At 41.2% G+C, this 20,385-nt stretch overlaps 1 protein-coding gene across 1 annotated transcript; it reads left to right on the forward strand.

Moving 5' to 3' along the window:
• The first annotated feature begins 13,172 nt into the window (after positions 1–13,172).
• Positions 13,173–19,721, forward strand: LOC136711124 (H-2 class II histocompatibility antigen, I-E beta chain). Its single transcript, XM_066687160.1, has 6 exons — positions 13,173–13,321; positions 13,932–14,204; positions 15,585–15,866; positions 16,076–16,189; positions 16,681–16,707; positions 18,923–19,721. The coding sequence occupies exons 1-5, from the start codon at positions 13,258–13,260 to the stop codon at positions 16,704–16,706; spliced, it is 759 nt and encodes a 252-aa protein (XP_066543257.1). The 5' UTR covers positions 13,173–13,257; the 3' UTR covers position 16,707; positions 18,923–19,721.
• The last annotated feature ends 664 nt before the right edge of the window (positions 19,722–20,385 follow it).

Genomic DNA, 20,385 nt, shown 5'->3' on the forward strand with positions numbered 1-20,385 from the left:
TGCTTGGTTTTTCAGTCTATCTAAATAAATAGTTGAACTGAAAACTCATAGGTCAATTGGTTTCTCTTTTAAGATTCTTTTTAGAGGGAAGATGCGGTCAAGACACAGATGTGCAATAATCATTTATTTTGACAAAAATAGGAAACTAATATCATTCAATTATATTACTGAAAATAAGTAATATTAAGCTTCTGCTGGATTACAGTAAGAAACAGATAATACCCATTTTCTTCTTTCTCCTCACAGTACAGCTTATAGGCCAGTCTGGTCAGGCAGGAAGCGGTGTGTCTCTCTCTGTCTCTCCTCTCCAGCTCTGTCTTGTCTCTCGTTGCAGGATGAAGAAGTTAAGAGAAACTCAAATTCTCTTTGTTTTCCCTTTTATAAGGTTTCCTTCCAACCAATACCATTTTGCCACCACCATGACTTGGGTGCCTTATGCTAAAGTAATTCAGAAGTGGGGGTCATTTCGAATTTGACTAGGAGCCAATTAGAGGACAGGTCCCTGTTGGTCTTCTGGACAGATAAGGTTACCAGGGGCTACCAGAGGCTACCAGGGCTACCAGATAAAAGGGAGGAGGTCTGTTTCCTCTACCAAACCAGATGGTATAGAATTTCCCATAGACAAATATAGTCTAACAAATAATATCTTACAGGCTAAAGGTCACAGCATGTACTCACATTGAACACAAGACACTAGAGAACTCCTGTCTCTCTACTACGCTCACACACTTGTTTAGTAATCAATCTCACTGACTAAACACACATAGCACATAAAGGATTGGTCATTATACAATCTCCTGGCCCCTGTCCAAGCCCACTATGCAGTCTATTAGTTAGAATAGAAATACAACACGAAATAAAACAACAAAATCAATAGGTTGCGTATGCAAGCATGGTTATCTGAAAAAGAGAATACTACCCAAAGGTAGCTTAGATCAAATCTGCAAAACGAACTTCCTCTGTGCCTGGAGTCTGAACTCCCAAGCGCAGGGACCAGGGAATAAAATTAGCACCCGCCACCCGCCAAATGCGGGTAGATGTAGTCAATCTGTCAATCTTACCAGCCACTTTGGCGGGTAGCCAACAAGTATACGGGACTCCACTTGTTTTAATTTCTCCTAGTGTATTGATCGATATGTTTCAAAATACGAATTAATTTGTTGACATTGTAGTGTTGGTATCTTACTGACTTTTTAATCAAAGTGTTTTCGAATTATAATAGTTGCCTCGACAAATTCCAAATCCCCAAGCACAATCGGTGGAATTCAGCAGGTCTGCGCATGTCTGCGGAAATCTGCGCTACAACGCGCCCCATGTCTTCCTTACAGAGAAGCACATACGTGTACAATATGTGCAGTGCAATGAAACTACCACAGATCTACAGCTGCTATGTTAACCCACCTAAAAGCCAAACACCCTTCTGTGAAACTAGCAATGACAGAAAAAGAAAGAAGAGCAACAAACACATTCATATTACATATGTCACGGGTGGGGCGTGACTGGCCATTAGCATTAATTAATCACTTATTTATTTACTTATTATCACTCTTTTTTATTTAATTATTGTGTTGTGCACTGTTTATTATTCATGATTGTTTTAGTTATGAAGTATGTTCTTTTTTACTTCCTTATTGTTATTGATTATTGGTTTAATTAATTAATTGTTTTTGTTGCCAAGCGCAAGCTGCCAGACCACATTCTCACATGGACTAACCTGCACGCTTCTCATTGGTCGCTTTTTCCTGTGTCCCTATGTCTCTGTTTAGTATTTATCCCAGGGAAATGGTCATTTGGAAGAGAGCAGTGGACTAATGAGCAGGACATCTGGCGGAGAGCGGAAACAAGCAGCAGCACTGGAGTGACGGCAGAGTGAGTGAAGGCTGGGAAAGCAGTGAACGGCGAAGCACGGATTATAAAGGAAGCTTTGGGAACAACGGACACTGGATCGCTGGGGATGACAGCGCATGATACGGAGCCTGTTGGGGTCCCAGTTGGTCGACGGGGTTCCAACCCAGCTGCAGAGAGACTCCTTTTCTCCGAGAGGAAGGGGGGTCCTTCCGTGTGGTGTCAGCTATTGTGAACAGAAGAGACTGTGAAACTTTGACGTTGCTTTCTGTGTTTTATATTAGGAAATTGGGTTTTTTAATTCTATTTAGTCTTTTCTTTTCTCATTATTCTGGGTAGGGTTTTAGTGTTTTATATGCCCATTAAAAAAAAAAGACATCTTAATAAGTTTTAGGGATGCCAACTTCCTAGGGTTCTGTGCTAGTACAGTCTTCATGCCCTGTTCTAGCTATATATAATAAATTGTTACTTTTTTGTGACCTTGCCTTCTGTGTGGTGCGAGGTCCTCTCTCCTCAAACAAAAGAGGTGGCGTGGTCGTGAGCGTGTCACCCCTACGCCCCCCATAGGCGGTGACATACTCATCCAGCTATTGCTGCTATTTTCTTATCTGCTGTAACTCGAACGTAGAACAGCAGTCTGTGTGTTGAGTGTGGTTTGGAAAAGTCAGTCGTTCAGTCAAGTAGACTGTATAAATTAGCTAGATAGAGAGGTCTTATCCATTTTGTATTTCGCTGTTGTGACCAGAAAGCATTGCCACAAGGACGCTAATGTTAAGGCATTTTCATTGCAGCTCACATTGCTAAACTGGCAATTGAATGAAAATGTATAACCATTGAAAAAGATACTGGTCAGTCAGTTACAGAAGTAATTGCAAAGTATTCCTTTATAAACAAATAGTCACAACCTTTATCGTTAATTTGAAACTGTGACAAAACATTGTGATAATGTCGTGCAACAATAATAATACAAGAGTTGACAGGCCTGCTGTTATTATGCCATTTCCATACGGCTTCTAATCATGCATTTTTACATAGATATTTAACAAAGTTGTTGTGTCAGATAAGTATTAATCAATTATGATTTATTAATTTATGGGGAAACAATTTGTGATAGAGACGTGCATTTTTTGCTGCGTAGCTGAGATCTTGCTGAAGAGAAACTTGCAGTCTGTTTGCTGGCGTTTGTGCAGCTGCAGAAGATGGTATGGTATTGATCAATGGAATCAATCATCCCTAGACATTATATTTTTTACCCAATCCAAAGGACCTCTCTCGGCAGGTGTACGAGTATGCACTGATGAGAGAGCAGTAGTCAGAGTCCAGATGAGAGAGAGAAACAGACTTTTACATTGCAGCTTATAAACAATGACTTTTAATGACAACAACATTCATTTTAATGACTTTTAAGGGCCTTAAGAAAATATTTTGAAATGTAATGACTTTTAATGACTTGCAGAAACCCAGAGAAGGGAGTAGCAGTGAAGAGGAAGAGGAGCATGAAGAGCGAAAGTGTGTCACTATATAACACCCCTTCTCATGTGTTAGTTTAGTGTGTTGATACAGATCCCCATTAGCTGCCATGTTATTGCATATGTGATTGATTAATTTGAAAAAGATGCTCCCGCACAGTCTCTTCTACCAAGTGTTATAATTCAATAGAATGTGATGTTTTGATCAAAGACCTTATAACACTTGCAAGTAGAAACAGTGTGTGGGAGCATGTTTTTCTGTCCAGATCCTTTTCCCTCATATGCACCTGTCTAAGAGTCTATACAGGTGTGCAATTAGCTTTTGTTATGGTGATTGATTAAATACCTGAATAAATGTCATGTTCTAACATGTTCACGACACATGTACGCACCCTCATGCATTTCTGGTGATGTTTGCCTTTGGCTGGTAAAAATACCAAGAGGCTGGTATGTTTTTTCCTTCTACCAGACACAGTGGCTAGTGGCCAAAAAAGTAAATTTAATCCCCTGGCAGGGGCATATGTTTTGTTTCAGAATTGGAGGGCACCTTATCAATACTGGGGGGGGAATTTAACATTCTCTCAACCTGCGTCTATCCCCAATCAACCTTCTAAATCTTGGGTAGTGTTCTCTTTTTAAGATAACCGGGGTTGCATATGCAATCTTTAAATTGAACACTACTCAATGGGAGAGAGGATACCTTTTAACTAAACCAGCGGACTGGTAAGGTCCCAAGGGTTCCATAGTGGTTTTGGATGGAGAATCATAGCAGGCAATGAGTGGACTCTTTTGAGGCAAAGAGATCCACCACTGCCCTACCAAAGCGGTTCCACACCTGCTGGGCTTGGAGGCACCATTCCAATACCGGGGGTCCTCCTCATGAGAGGAGATCTACCACCGTGTTGGACAGGCCGGGGAGATCGACTACTTTGATGGAGCAGAGCCGAGGCCCACCCATAATAGCAGACAGCATGCCAGTCAGTACAGCTTAGGCGACTGGAGACCCCTTTTCCTGTTGAGTTACAGTGCATTGACATGGAGGGCCCTGAAGGGCAACTGCCAGATCTGTGAATGGGAACAGACCAGAAGCAAGACAAGCAGGTAAAAGGAGAGAAAGGGAGTTATCAGGCAAACAAGTAGTGGGGGAATCCAGAAGTCATTGTCAAAGGGATGGACAGGAGGTCAATTGATGATACAAACAGGGTAACGTAGGAGATCCAAAGACAAGATCCAAAACAAGCAGGGTCTGGTACACCTAGAGAAGAAAATACGGGGAAATGCCCAGAGTTGTCACAAAATGCAAACAAGACTTTGCAGGGTGTGTTGGGAGAAGAGGGTATTTATACAGGTGTTGATGAGCTGCAGGTGAAGTCAATGATAGTGATGATGCAATAATGAGCTGCTGATTGACAGGGAGCCAGGGGAATAATTTAATCATGAGGTGCTTATGACCTTGAAGCCGGGAGGGGAAAACTGACTCGGGCGGCATCTAGTGGTGAGGTTCATGATGAAGACCTGACAGCAACATTACTCTCCCTCATTGATGGATGGGAAGATTATGTGAAAAAGGGTCTTATATTTTATGACAAAAATAATATTTGTATTTCAAAAACAGTGTTGAATATATTCCATTCCAAAGAATCAGATGTCAGTGAATGGTTTAGTGAAGACATTAATTCAGATTTATTTTTAGCAAGTGAAGCATGTCCTGCAATGTGAGGCTAAGTAAAGGGACTGAGAGTCTAAGACCCAGAAGTGGACACTTCACTCTGGAACAATATATACATAAAAAAATTAAAACAAATGGATCTAACTGTGTGTATTATTGTGCGAATATGTCATATTGAAGTAGTCAATATTTTACATTTTATTAAATTAATATATTTTTTAATACTTTGTGGACAGTATTCAATAAAGTTCTTGTAACAGGATAATGTATACCTGTCTCATCAATACCACGTCATGATAATGTTATGGCATAAGAAACCGATTAAAACGTAATTCAGGTGAACTCACTGAGTATTTATTGACCGCTGTTTAGCAAGGTCACTCTGCCGTCAACCCTGCATGCACACTCAGTTACGGCAACTAACGTTACCGATGCAGTAAAACACGCCAGTCGTAAAATGGAACAAAGTACATAACATTTTCCCCCCTTCCCCGCCCCAAGTTGAGGTGTGGAAGGAGGTCACAAAGTCCTGCAGGTGACCTGGGCTCTTTCGAACTCCTACAGGCCGGGCCGAATAGGCACAGCAGGCACTGGGCCACCAGTATCGTTGACGGCATCAGAACCAGAGGGCCAGAAAGCAGTTCCATGGTGGCCAAAAGGTACTGGCTGAGGTGCTGGAGGTGGCAGTTTATGCAGTTGGCTAGCGTGCCACTGGGACCCGTCCTGAAGCTGAAAAGTGTCTGGTCCCAGCTGGCTGCTTACATGCATTGGCAAAGACCAGAAGGTCTGGAACTTATTACTACGGTGGGGCCACTTAGCCCTGACCCAGTTCGAGACACGTATAGCTGATGGCTTAATTGTCGAACTGTTGCTTCATGCGATGCTGGCGCTGGCAAACCCTGGTGTGAGCAGCAGGCGCAGGAAGGTGCGGCTTTGGTGGAGGCAGTCTATTCAGTGGCAGTGGCAACTCTCGTCCCAACATTACAGTGCTGGTGAGACCCCTGTGGTGGAGTGCTGTGTCGCTCTGTAGTGCAGGAGGGTCTGAAGTAGAGCTGTCTGGAATGTGCAGGCTTGGGCCAGATGTGCTCGAATGCCATTCTTTAGGGTTTGATTAAACCGCTCGACCCCTCTGTTGGCCTGTGGGTGATATACGGCAGTGCGGATGTGCTTGATCCCCTTGTCGCTGAGGAAAGCATTGAACTCCGCAGAAACGAACTATGGCCCATTGTCAGTAGTAATGGCCTGGGGCAGCCCCCAGCGGGAGATGACGATGTCTAAAATGTTGATTATGGCCTGAGAGGTGACCAAGCCATTCGGAAACACCTCAGGCCATTTAGAATGGAGATCATAAATGACCACAAGGTAGCGCTGGTTATGGGGAACACCATGTATTTCCAAACAGATGTCCATCTATATGTGCTCCCAGGGTTTAGATCGAATCAGTGGGGTGCGGTGTGCAGGGTGGCGGGGCTGGCTGGCCGGTTTTCCCGCTGAGTAAGCAGGCTGTACAGTCCTTGACAAGTGCCTCAACATTGTGGTCGATACCAGGCCACCACATGAGGTCCCGACACCGCTGCTTCAGCTTGACGATGCCCAGGTGGCCTTCGTGAACCACAGCCAGCACTCTTGCATGTAGAGCGCTTGGCACAACTGAACAGTGACCACAGGCCACGCAGGCATCATTCCAGCATGACAGCTCCTCCTCGACCCTGGCGAATGGTGCTAGCTCATCGGGTACCTGGGCTGGCCAGCCACCCGTGATAAAGGAGCACAGGGTGCAAAAGAGGGGATCCTCCGCTGATGCCTGCTGAAGCTCCAGTTTGGTCAAGGGCTCGATAGGTTAGTATCAGTGTCTTGAACTAAATGCGAGTTGTGGAGTAGCAGGAGATACGGGTAGATAGAAAACAAGGCATGCAGCACAGTTCTGAATAATTGACATTAATAATTATATTTTACAGAACCCCCAGCATTATTCACACATTACACTGCACAATACTTGCACATGTACTATAAAAAGGAAATGGTCGTACCTGCCTTTTCTGAATGAGGACCACCATGACTCTATTCTCTGATTGTTAATTAAACTACCGTAGATGTGGCTCGCTGACCCTGAGTGATAGTCTGTGTGATCAGATTGAAGCGTACACTGAATTGCTGCAATTGTTCCATTCTCAGTTCCACAGTCTGTCTTCAATCTCATTGAGACCAAGCCAACAGATTGTACGTAGCAAAGAAAATTATTTGCAATTACAGCAGGGTCATTGTTTGTAGGTCCACACACAAGCTACATAATATGACTTGAGAAGCCATCAATGCATCCACTCAGTGCAAAGCCAAAAGGTTTAAGCTTGTCGTAGCCATTCACATGCCATACATAGTTTGGACCAAGTGAATGATAACTACTACGAACAAATGTACGGCGTCTTCTCAGTTGAGTTCCTACTGGATTATGTTCAGATAGCATCTCATAACCTCACTGCATTTAACATTTATCTTATATTTCTGTTTTAATACCTGCCACATTGGTTATTGCACAAAGAGTTGTCCCGGGCCTTGCAACTCGCACACAATGGCATTTCTCACATCTTTTAAAGGTGAAGTTACTTCTTCGAGTTAACCCAAGGCTCTTTAACCTGTTCTTTAATGTACGCAAACTGCAAGTAATTCCATGGACAGTGAAAAGTAAATCCAATAAGACATCATAGGTATGGCCTTCATGGAAATACCGTTTAATTAAATCATCAGAGGTAGATGGTATTAATTGTTGAGAAGATTCAATTATCTCCGTTTGATTCCTTCCACAAGATGCACATTTGTCAGTGTTGTCAGCCACTTGTTCACCGCAAAAGACGCAATACATGGTATCTGCAATGAAAGTAAAGTTGTTAACATAAGTAGTGCAATCAGTTTTTTTACAGTAATAGTCATTGCAATAAAATTTCAGGTACCAACAGACTACATTATAAAGGGAAGCGGAGACAGAATAGGGTTTTTAAGTTGCCAGATTTACTAAATTGTACTTAATTATTACAAGGCAATGTATTGAAAACATAAATCATACATTTTTATTATTATTGTTAAGCACTTATAGTAAACATTGGTAAAAAATCGATCAGAAAAAGCAGTTGACAGTATTACTGAGCTATTTTGGGAAATGCACAATTTGAGAGAAGGCTGTGACAAATATGAATAACTCCAAACAATCTAAGAAACAATTAAAAATAACTAATTAATATAAAATACTATTTTTATTTTAAAAAGGACTTTTGCATTGTCTAACTTATCTTAATTCTACACGTTTTATACTGAATGTACTTTTCTGCTTAACATTAGCTTTAAAACCATGTCCTGTCTGTAGTGTTCTGTACAAAACCTGTTGGGAACCTTAAGCTTTGTTATATTGGCTTCTTCAAATAAACCGAGACCAAGACCCCGTTCACACTTGAGATTTAGGCCGGTGCTGACGGGGTCATAGATTTAGGCTAGTCCTGCTTTTTGACCCGGCATAAATCTTTTGAGGCGGCCTAATGCCGACCTAAATGTGACTGTGACGCGCCGGGCCTTGGGCGTCTGCGTGTGATGCAACTCAAGCCCCGCCCCCAGAGACTGTGTGTCTGAGTCAAAGACACGCGGAATAAACACAGAGTAAACACAATAAACACAATAAACACAGAATAAACACAATAAACACAGAGTAAACACAATAAACACAATAAACACAGAATAAACACAATAAACACAGAATAAACAGAATAAACACCAGCACCGACACAGCTACACTGCTGACAGGACACACAGTATTGTCTCTATATTGTTTGAATGTCATATTGATCTATAACCTTACATGTACACATACATTTTGCTAGCTCACATCTTTATATATATTAAAAAAGTCTAGGCTAAGTAGTGAGTTATAATGATGTAAACAGTTCAAACTACTGGGTCGATTAAAATAAAAGTGTGTAGCTGGTAAACTTGCTATTGTTTTTTTCTTTAACAGCATGCATTTTACACGTGGAAATTGCATTGTGAATGGGACCATAACTTTATTCACTTACCCGAGGCCGGCTATTTACTATGCAGTTATATTGAGCTGAGCAGTACAATCACAAATGCCGGCGTTAGAGGAGACAACTGGGCCGATGCAGAAATGGATGAAGATGAAGTTAAAACACAAACCGCAGGGAGTGCAGCACTGCTGTCTGAAGATAAAACTATAGACGTGTCACAGAGGCTGCTTTCAGTGCACACGATTTCTTGTGATTTAATGCTGATGTCCTAATAAAGGTGCTTTGCTTTCGGGTGGATTGTATAACAGCACTTTTAGACTTGCAGAACCGAAGATAGACATTTGAAAAGAGAAATATATGAATTAGATTCCCCATTGAACCAGCACATTTTTAATTAATTTAGAAAGCTTCGGCTGCAAAGGCTTAAGATTACTTTAAAAGAAAATATAGAACCGAACAATAGCCTATATATATCAGTATTAATAAGTAGTGATTATAAATACAGCGCATACACCTGTAATCTGACCTAATGTCCTGCGTCACTGGTTTGTTTGAGCAGATGTTTATTCCCAGCATGCATTTCGTTTAGGCCGGCTTTTCGTCTGCATATGTGACGCACTGAGGCTCCTAAACCCCAAGTGTGAACGGGGTGTCTAAAAAAAGCCGGACAAAATTTGAGGCGCCCAGAGCCGGCCTAATATGTGTGAACAGGGTCCAAGTCACGACCAAGACGAGAGTGTATCGAGACCTAGATAAGACCAAGACTTTGAGGGGTCGAGACCGAGTCAAGACCAAGACCAAGGCAGGGCGAGACCGGGTCAAGACCAGACCAGTGCCACACTACATGATACACTTAAGATAAAACGTGGAACATGCAGACATAGGCACCTCTCAAATCTGAAAGATCCACATTCCCTTTTATTGCCACACATACATATACACACCGATCAGACATAACATCATGACCAGCTGCCTAATCTTGTGTAGGTCCCAAAACAGCCCTGACCCATCGAGGCATGGACTCCACTAGACCTCTGAAGGTGTGCTGTGGTATCTGGCACCAAGACATCAGCAGCAGATCCTTTAAGTCCTGTAAGTTGCGAGGTGGGGCCTCCATGGATCGGACTTGTTTGTCCAGCACATCCCACAGATGCTCGATTGGATTGAGATCTGGGGAAATTGGAGGCCAAGTCAACACCCTGAACTCGTGATTCATCAGACCAGGCCACCTTCTTCCATTTGTAAGATAATTTGAATGCTTGGTTTTTCAGTCAATCTAAATAAATAGTCGAACTGAAAACTCATAGGTCAATTGGTTTCTCTTTTAAGATTCTTTTTAGAGGGAAGATGCGGTCAAGTCACAGATAATAATTTATTTTGACAAAAATAGGAAACTAATATCATTCAATTATATTACTGAAAATAAGAAATATTAAGCTTCTGCTGGATTACAGTAAGAAACAGATAATACAAGTTTTCTCCTTTGTCCTTTCACAGTACAGCTTATAGGCCAGTCTGGTCAGGCAGGAAGCGATGTGTCTCTCTCTGTCTCTCCCTCCAGCTCTGTCTTGTGTCTCATTGCAGAATGAAGAAGTTAAGAGATAAACTTCTCTTTGTTTTCCTTTTTATAAGGTTTCCTTCCAACCAATAGCATTTTGCCACCACCATGACTTGGGTGCTTTATGCTAAAGTAATTTAGAAGTGGGGGGTCCTTTGGTCTTCTGGACATACAGATAAGGTTACCAGGGGTTACCAGAGGCTACCAGTGGCTACCAGGGAACTTAGATAAAAGGAAGGAAGTCTGTTTCCTCTACCGAACCAGATGGAACAGAATTTCCCATAGAAAAATACATTCTAACAATATCTTACACATTGCTCCGTGGTCCAGTTCTCACGTGCCCATTGTAGGCGCTTTCGGCAGTGGACAGGGGTCAGCAAACTCTTTGTGGTTCAGGTAACCAAATTTAATTATAGCTGATTTGGCCGACATCTTCCAGACAGCCACTGCTTCACCTATCTCCCTCATTCGCTTTTGGGGTGCAGGGAGTGGTGATGTATGATGTCAAATTAGAAATGAGTGAAGTTATTGGTTGCATTTGAAGCGTGACGTTTTACATCCAATCACAGTAATTAACAAATACATTAAACAATGCACAGGCAATTTAGTGATATTACCGCAGTTGTGGTCTTGATCGGTCTTGAAATAAAATCCCAAGTCCTCTTTGTCCGAGACCGAGACAAGACCGGTGCGCTTCCCTATCAGGAGGAGCTGCCCGGTATCTGAAAACAATGGGCTGCCCGACTGAAAATATTAAGCAGCTCATCCTGTCGGACAGAAGGGACCGTCCGAATGGGCTTCGTCTGTTTTTCAACACTATTGTAATGACTGGGGGTGTCCCTTGACCATTTAGTTGTTATAACTAATAGCACTTGAAGATGTGAATTATGCTAATTGGGTGATGTATCAATAATGAGGCTCTAGTCTCTTTTGAGGGAGAGCGCACAAGCCGGCCGTTTGCAAAACCAGCAGAGATCTAGGAAGCGCCGAATGACAAATAAACCTTCTGCTGTGGCAGTAACTGCTGGAGACCCGTAAGCATCCCCATCCTCCCCTTGAAAAGCAGTGCCCTCCACCCTTCAACCCGACACATTGGTTTTAGATCTTCGTTTAATATGTTATTGTTTTTATAGATCGCAATAGCTACCAATGCAAAAGCCTTCACAGGCTAATTTTAAATAGGGATACTTTTGTATTAACTAATTGTATGTATGCACAGTTTTAGCTTTTTATATTGCCTACATGTGGTAGATATTGATAATTGTGTGGTATTGTGACTTACACTTTTTGGTGTTATCTGGACCCAACGATTTAATGAACCTTGTTAAAGAGAGACGGGTTAACGTTACACTATTATTACACTGTATTAGAAGCTTTCAAACCCTATGTAGCTCGTCCTGTCATCTATGCGTAAATAGCAAATTGGTCTCTATGAAATAACACGGCCAAAATCATTTTAAATGTTCATAATTATTACCGGCAGATTTAGCGGCGTGTTCACTGCGCACGCTTACTTTTGCAAGGTAGCTCATTCAAACAAGTAGCTCAGTTTGTCCGAAAACCGTGAGCTCCGTGGTGAACACAAGGGATCATTTAATAACCCCTTTTCATCATGATCACTGTTAATTTAAGATGCATGTAAGGTTCTTTAAGGATCATTGTTTGCAGGGAACCTTGGTAAAAGGTTCTAATAAGAACCTTAAGGGTTCCTCCACAGGATCAACACCAGGAACCCCAAAAAGGTCTAATTAGAACCTTTACTTATTAGAGTTTAAGTATAGGCTGTACTGTCTTTGTATAAGAAAATATACATGTTTAGGTACATTTTCATTCATTTCTAATACATTTTAGTACATCCCTATAACTCTATTAATATGTCACCACAAAGTGGAAAGAGAGCCGAAGATCACAGTAATATGATGGTTTAGCCTTCGTGCTCTGCGCAGTTGGCGCCCCTCTCCGATTCCGGAGAAGCAGGCTTGTTTGACGTGACTTGCTTGCTGTCCAATGGCGTCAGTCAAATATATTCACAATGTACCTCCTTTCCGTAATTGCTTCTGAAAATGCTGCTGCAGCTGCTTTTTTTCCCCCCCCCAGCAGTTGCACTTCAGGGCCACCGTACTCCTTCCTCCTGTGGGGCCCCAGTTGGGCAAACTCCTGTTGAGACCGTGGTGGTCAGCTTGGTGCTCACTGTAAGGCTAGCTGCATGATTAGCACGGTTTCCCATTAGGGCTGAACTTCTCCCAACGCAGGATTGTTCTGTTACATCAGCCTCAGCCCCAGTATTATTTGATCCTTACATTTTTTAAAACTGAAAATAATGTAATTCAGCTATACTCATTTGCTTTCTTTTCATCGGCATGTTTCTCTTAGGCTATTAGGCTGGTGCATTTTGTCAATCATAAGAAGAACACCGTGATCGTGGCGGATGAAAAAGCTGATCCACCAATCCTACCAATAATTGCACTGCTTCAGATTCACCTATAATATAACAGAAATGCTATTTTTTTTTCGAAATGTATAATTAATGACTTTTAATATACACCACATCACTGTGACATTTTCAAACCCTCTGTGCTGCACAGTGACAGCTCCACCCTACCCAGTAACAGATGACGCGGCCCGCCGGGCGCCGCTGATTGGTGCGCTGGCGGTGCGCTGGCTGTATATGCGGCTGTGCGCGCAGCTGCTCTCAGTGCTGCAGGGATGGACGCGTCTGCGTTGCGCTGCGGGTTTGCGCTGCTTGTGCTCTCACTTGCTATTGGAGCTGGTAAGACTCCTGTTATTTTCATATCCTTTGACTTTCTTTAGCTGAACAGGACGTATAACTTTAGTGTTACTGAATTAAAATGAAATCTGTTATTGTATCCTAGACTTGTGCTATATAGAAAAAGTCTTTTTCAACATCTTCCTAAAATGCATACATAATGTAAGTGTAACTATGTATTTTAAAACCGTGATCTATAGCTCCGTGAAATTGGCACCCCATGTGTTGAAAATAATATTTTTTCATTCGTTTTTCCCGCCATAAACATCGTTTGTGCCGGTATGGTTTCTGAAATATTAAACCTGATATTTTATGAGCTGTGACGTCACTCAACACCCCATCACCGAAATAGTCTCTTTAGTGTGTCCTGCGTTGATTCAAGTTTACATTGCCATTGTACCCCACTGACCCAAATTATACATTTATTTCACTGTACTTTTCAAATGCAATATATTATCACGCACTACTTAATACTCCGTAATGGGCTCATTATACATCTAGGCTTTGTTAAAGACCCGGGATATTCATTTTTTAATTTACTTTGATTAACATTTAATCTTACGAAATGTATGTATTGATGTGTTGTTTTTGAAATGTGTGTTTTTCCGTGTAGATGGATATATGCACCATTCACAGCGGGAGTGTCGGTTCAGCTCAAAGAGCCTGGATGGCCTGGAGTTCATTGACAGATATATTTTTAACAAGCTGGAGTACATCCGATACAACAGCACTCTGAACCAGTTCATTGGCTACACCGAGCACGGAGTGAAGAACGCAGAGAGACTGAACAAGGATCCAGCTGAGCTGGCAGGACTCCTCTCTAACCGGGATGCATACTGCAAGCCCAACGCTGGACTCTACTACAACATCATACTGGATAAGACAGGTGAGCGACAGACTCCATTAGAAGTCGGAAAAAGTAAACGTTCATTTATACCTCTCCTTGTGTAATGTAAATTCAACACCTTGTTTTTTGTGAGATCGATAGAGGAGTAGAAGTCGTCATCGTAATACTGCTCAACAACATCCTCCGTTAAAAATATATACACATAATATTAAGAATATGAATGCAAGTCGTATTCATAAAGGAAGTTTAATGTTAGGGTATATTAAATCTGCTTGATAAGTGTTTTTTATTTGTATTCGTTGTCCCTTATTGAGGTTGTTAATACAGAGGATTGCATTAGTATTCACCTTGCAAGGACTTTTGCACTTTGGATTATGTTACAATCTGGAATTAATTCTGATTTTATTGGGATACTTTCCCTTTGATTAACCCCACATACACGCCTTGAAGCTGTAAAATGTGCTTATTGCAAAACAAAAGTTAATTTAAAAACGGAGATGTGTTAGTCGAATAAGTATTCGCCCCCCGAGTCAATACTTCTGTAACGGCGTGACTCGGGTGTGAGGAACCCAGGTGCGGAGATGAGGGAGTCCAGGGACAGGGGGTCAGTGCCGGCAGAAGCGCTGTCCAGCAGGATCCGAGGGCGAGGTCGAGGAGGCAGGCAAGGGTTAACGAGGAGGCGAATCGTGTCAGGAGGGACACGAGGGTCAAGGAACAGGCAATCAATGAACAAGAGGGAACACTGAGACTAGCAACTGGAGAGAAGACTAGATTTAGCAATAAGATGTGACCAGGGGGTTTATACACAGGGCAGGAGACGGAGGGTCATGGGTGCTGGGCAGAGCTGAGGGAGCTGAGGGAGCTGAGGGAGGGCACTGGGGATGAGGAATGTGGAATGACCGGTGCATGGGGTTAGAACTCGGGTGGTGATGACCTCTGGTGGCGAGTTGGAGAAGTGCAGGGGGAAACCGAGAAACTTTGTAGAACCAACTTCTTCAATTCCAGCTGTGAGTCTTTTGGGGTAAGTCTCTATCAGCCTTGCACATCCGACTCCTGTAATTTTTAACCCATTCTTCTTGGCACAATTGCTGAACCTCTGGTTGGATGGGCAACTTTCAAGTCTTGCCACAGATTCTCAGTTGGATTGAGGTCTGGGCTTTGACTGGGCCATTCTTGTGTTTAAACCACTCCAGTGTAGTCTTGTCTGTGTGTTTTTATGAGCATTGTCCTGCTGAAAGGTGAACCTCTGCCCCAGTCCCAGGTCTCTTGGAGACTGAAGCAGGTCCTAAAAACCAGGGGGGTGGGGAGGGACTTATGCGTTCAACTGTACATTAATACAACATTATAACAAAATGAATGAGTGTTTGAAATGTAGAAGGATCAATCACTGATTTGCATATTTCCCATTTCATTCTTCAGCTGAACCCTACATTCGGCTCCGGTCTGAGAAGCCCTTCAGTCCGAAGCACCCGGCCATGCTGGTCTGCAGTGTGTTTGGCTTCTACCCTAAACCGATCAAGGTGACCTGGCTGAGAAACGGGCGGACCGTGGGCTCGGACGTGACGTCCACAGAGGAGCTGTCCGACGGAGACTGGTACTATCAGATCCACTCTCACCTGGAGTACACGCCAGAGTCTGGGGAGACCATCTCCTGCAAGGTGGAGCACGGCAGCTTTCCTCAGCCCAGAGAGGTGAAATGGGGTAAGATGTTGAGCCACACCAGGAGCAGTCCTTTTAATTTAGACACTATTGGGAGTGGGAACGTGCCTGTCTGGTCTGTTGCTTTAAGTATGTTTGAGATATACGTTTTTGGGAAAGGTCTGGTATATCTTCCCACTGCACTGTTACTAAGGTTAAATCTCAGAAGTGTCTGATAATGAAGTACTGGCTGAAATGAAACGTTGTTCCAGATCCCTCGATGCCCGGGTCTGACAGGAACAAGGTGATTATCGGGGCGTCTGGTCTGGTGCTGGGTCTTGTCATTGCAGCTGCGGGGGGAGTCTACTACAAGAAGAAATCCACAGGTGAGAGCTGAAGGGGCAAAGACATGACTGTCCTGCTGTTTAACCTTGTCATGCCATAAAACATTAATTTTAATTGCTCTTTGGAGGCATTTATTCTTTAATGTATTCTTTAAACAGTGAGTAACAAGTCAGTGATACATTTGATGGTTAAATTTAGAATTGGCTGTGGATTTGAAAATTTCAACATTTAATTCCAAGCTAAACATGATGTATTAATTTAATTATTTTGTTTATTGATTTATAGTAATGAGTTTTATTTTGTTTTGTTTTTGCTCTGCTTAAAATGGTTAAATGGCTGTTTAAGTTTTCTTTACATCATTAAAAATCTTGAATGAATTAATAGCATGTGGCATAAAGTAAAGATACACTGAAATGGGAACAGAAAATAAGCTCCTGTGCAGAAACTAATCCTATTCAATATCCTGCTCCTGTGCAGGAATGATACAAAGATCTGATTTCTTACAGACCTCTCCACTTCTTTTCTCTTTCAGGGCGCATTCTGGTGCCAACCGCTTAAGGTAAAACATATTTGTGTTAGTAATTATAACAGACCAACCTGAGTAAAATGTCACCTGATAAAATGAGATTTAGTCAGACATTGTGAGACACATAGCCTTCTAAATATATATCTATCTCTCCATCCATTATCAATCACCGCTTTATCCTGTAGAGGGTTTTGGTGAACCAGAGCCCAACCTGGCAGACACAGGGCTCACCTGGATGGGACACCAGGCCATCACAGGGCAGCACTCACTCACACTCACGCACGCACGCACTCGCTCACTCCAGTGGCCATATTGTCCAGGGACAGAAGTACAGTGCCTATAACGCAACACATGGAAGGGGAGATACAACAGAGGTGTTTATTGTTTAAACTTTTATTTATAACTGTAAACATGTTTACGCATTGTTAGTTATATTTTACTAACACGCTGTCATTAATATTACTGTATTATCTGATTAAGTGTAGGCTAGATTTAATTTCAGTTAAATATGAATTGTCGTACCTGTCAATTCTTGATTTTCAACATTATACTAACTAATAATTAATTTTTTTTTTTAACCTGATCCAATTTGCTCTGCCTCTTAATTTAATTTGAACCCGTATTTACTATGCATTATTCAGTATTATTGTAATTACTTTGATTAGTTCTGAAGTTATCATGCTTAATTTCCTACTGTAACTTATTAAAGTTAACTTATACTGTATGTAGGCCTATAGTTTATAACAATTGTACTTCACATGCACAAATACAGGCATCAATAAATAGTTGCAAATTTAAAATTAAACTAAATAACTGGTTATTCTAGTAGTTCTGTACAGCTTGAACTGATCTTCGTGTTATAAAACCTATTTTAAAACCTGTATTAAGATATAGTATTATTTATTGAAAGGTGAGGCCATTCCTCAATGAGTCTTCACAATACCTGCATATCTGTACAATACATAGGCAAGTGGATGGATAATATTATATATATTCTAATAAGTATAATATTATATGATAACCCTCAAACGACTTTTTCACACTTTCACAGACATGGAGCATACAACTGTTGTAAAAAATGAAATTGTATCTTAATATAAATTTTAATTTAAAAATACAGTATATTACTTTCAATTAGTAAATTGACATTAATAAAGTTTGTTTTATGAGGCCTAACCTTCAGAAGACATAGCATGTAAAACAATATCTCGCATAGCTTACTTAGCATGGCATCATACATAACTCCACACCTGGGCAAGATAGCGTTTCTGTTTATATACCAAAATGACGGCATTTGCAGCCTGTCTTTGGGATGTGAGAGGAAACTGCTTCACGCAGAGAAAGCCATACAGACACGGGGAGAACAGACCCGCTGCACACAGACAGACACCCAACACTGGAAACAAACCAGGATCCCAGGAGCTGTGAGGCCATATACACACACTACTGGTCAAAAGTTTTAGAACACCCCAATTTTTCCAGTTTGTATTGAAATGTAAGCAGTTCAAGTCCAGTGAATCACCTGAAATGGTACAAAGGAAAATAAACTGCCAGAGGTTAAAGAAAAAGTTTGTTACCAAAAACTGAACAATGTCCATTTCAGAATTATATACTGTTACTCCACCCTCTTAAGCATTATTTTTCAGTGTTACACGCAGCTCCTGTGCATAGAAGTGACACAGTATTCCTACAATGCGCACATCGTTTGAAAGATTATTCTCTTGGCTACTAGTGTTTCATTCTCAAACGCATTCGCTTCTACCAAAACGTGTCTGCTCTCGTTTTGATTAGTAGACCGTCTGGTTCCAGAATGTTATTGTCAATATTTTCTGAGATTTTGTATTCATACTCAGATTAAGCATTCCCCACCCCCCCATTTTGTGTATAAAAAACACATTTTTCACATCAGAGAATGATTCACATCTTTAGAAAGCTGAGAGTCTCCGCTCTCATGGGATGCCAAACACTTGGTAAGCAACAACAGTGAGGAGTACACATGGGATTAAAGAGAAGCACAGGAGTTGGTGCCTTTTTAAGGGACCAGAGGGGTTTGTCAGCTTAAGGGGTTACATTTTGTTAAAGATTCCATGATTTATCTCCAATTTGTTTTTGTTCTATGCTTTTAATTTCAGAGTACATTGAGAAAATAAAAACTAGAAAAATGGAGGTGTGCGCGTGTGTGTGTGTGTAGCTGACGGCATCACCCAGAAGATAAATCCACTTACTTCTGTAATCCTGTTTCTTACAGGTTGTTCAGAGCCACAGGTAAACAGAATTCTCCAGGGAAGGAGGACCTCCAGGAGCTGAGCTGTGGACAGGGGTTTCATCTTGCTTACGTTGAGATAAATATTACAGAAATTGACAATCCTACAAAATAACAATTGCAATAATATACAAAACTGTTCTGTCTTGTCTTGGAATTATGTGTCCTCTTTATGTAAAGTGAAGAGATACTTTGACTGTGGAGGGGTAATAAAACAATGCTTCAGGGATCACGGAATATAGCCAAAGGTGTGTGTTTTTTTTTTTTTTCTTTGTTTTAGCTATTAATTATACAAATAAATTAATCAAATATATAGGAATAGGCTGAACATCATTGAAACCTATGTAAAATAGTAACAATGTGGCCTTTTCCAATGTTCTGCTTTATTTTAAAAATAGTAAAAAAAAAAAAAAAAAAAGAATCTCTTAGTGTTGGACTGATTGTGATCCTGACTAAATCAAAACTATTTTAATTCACACAACTAAATAGAGGGAAAGTAATTTGAGTTCCACATATTTGTTGACTCTAGATAGATGTATATTTGTTTGACTTCACAAAAGGCGGGACATTTTAGTCTGTAGCAAATAGCTTTAAAAAATAGTTAAGTTTAAAAAGCAGATAATTATTGTTTTAAGTTGAGAGCAATTAAGTGCTACTTAAAACTTATGTAAATATTCATAATTATGATTTATAAATTTCCTTTTCTTGTACAATGTCAACTATTAATACAAAGCTGATCTTTGGTCCTTGTATCTCACTTGTAATAAAATGACTTTACTAACAATGTGTGAGAGCTTCAGTGCCTGAACACGTAACAAGACAACACTCTGAATGTGTTTTTCTAAGGTTTTCCAATCAAATACAGTGCAAAAATGTTTAAATTAACCTTGTGTTTGACATTCTGCGAGATTCAGAGGACACCATCATATTTTCATCTGGGAAGCAATTGCAGAAGCAATTTTAGCTGTTACTAGAAACCAAGCATCAATAACTTCAAATATCAATTAGGCAGAAGTATTTGGAACCGTAAAGTAAACTGACTGATTGCTCTACTGATTCTGCATTTACTAATTAAATTCCCACTAAAGTACTCTGAAGAGTTAAAATCTATCTCTGCACATAGTCAATCAAAGCCCAGAAAAAACAAAAGAATTCAGAGCCTTCAACTGGAATTCCCCAAGCAGTGCTGTCTACTCTCAGCTGCTGACCACGGCTCAGTGTGTTTCCCATTGTCTGCAGTCTGCAGTAAAGCCAGGCTCTCAGTTCCTCCTTCAGTAGCTCTGTCTTCAGTGTCCCTGCTAATATGAAGGTGTCTCCAAACAGAGCTGTGTAATGCTGACACAAACTTCAGTGCTAAAGGATCTTCATGATGGAGTCTCTTTAGAGATGACCTGGCAACCCACAGGAAAAAGATTAAAGAACAGTGCTGAGTCAAAACTCCAGGTTGC

Source organism: Amia ocellicauda, chromosome 15, assembly GCF_036373705.1.
Source record: "Amia ocellicauda isolate fAmiCal2 chromosome 15, fAmiCal2.hap1, whole genome shotgun sequence".
In the NCBI taxonomy this organism is placed as follows: Eukaryota; Metazoa; Chordata; class Actinopteri; order Amiiformes; family Amiidae; genus Amia; species Amia ocellicauda.

What these genes read in the sequence shown, in the direction of transcription:
- LOC136711124 (XM_066687160.1), top strand. Translation starts at nt 13,258, where the DNA reads ATGGACGCGTCTGCGTTGCGCTGCGGGTTTGCGCTGCTTGTGCTCTCA. An exon ending in CTCACTTGCTATTGGAGCTG is followed by an intron (nt 13,322 to 13,931) that starts GTAAGACTCCTG and finishes TTTTCCGTGTAG; the next exon opens with ATGGATATATGCACCATTCA. An exon ending in GCCCAGAGAGGTGAAATGGG is followed by an intron (nt 15,867 to 16,075) that starts GTAAGATGTTGA and finishes ACGTTGTTCCAG; the next exon opens with ATCCCTCGATGCCCGGGTCT.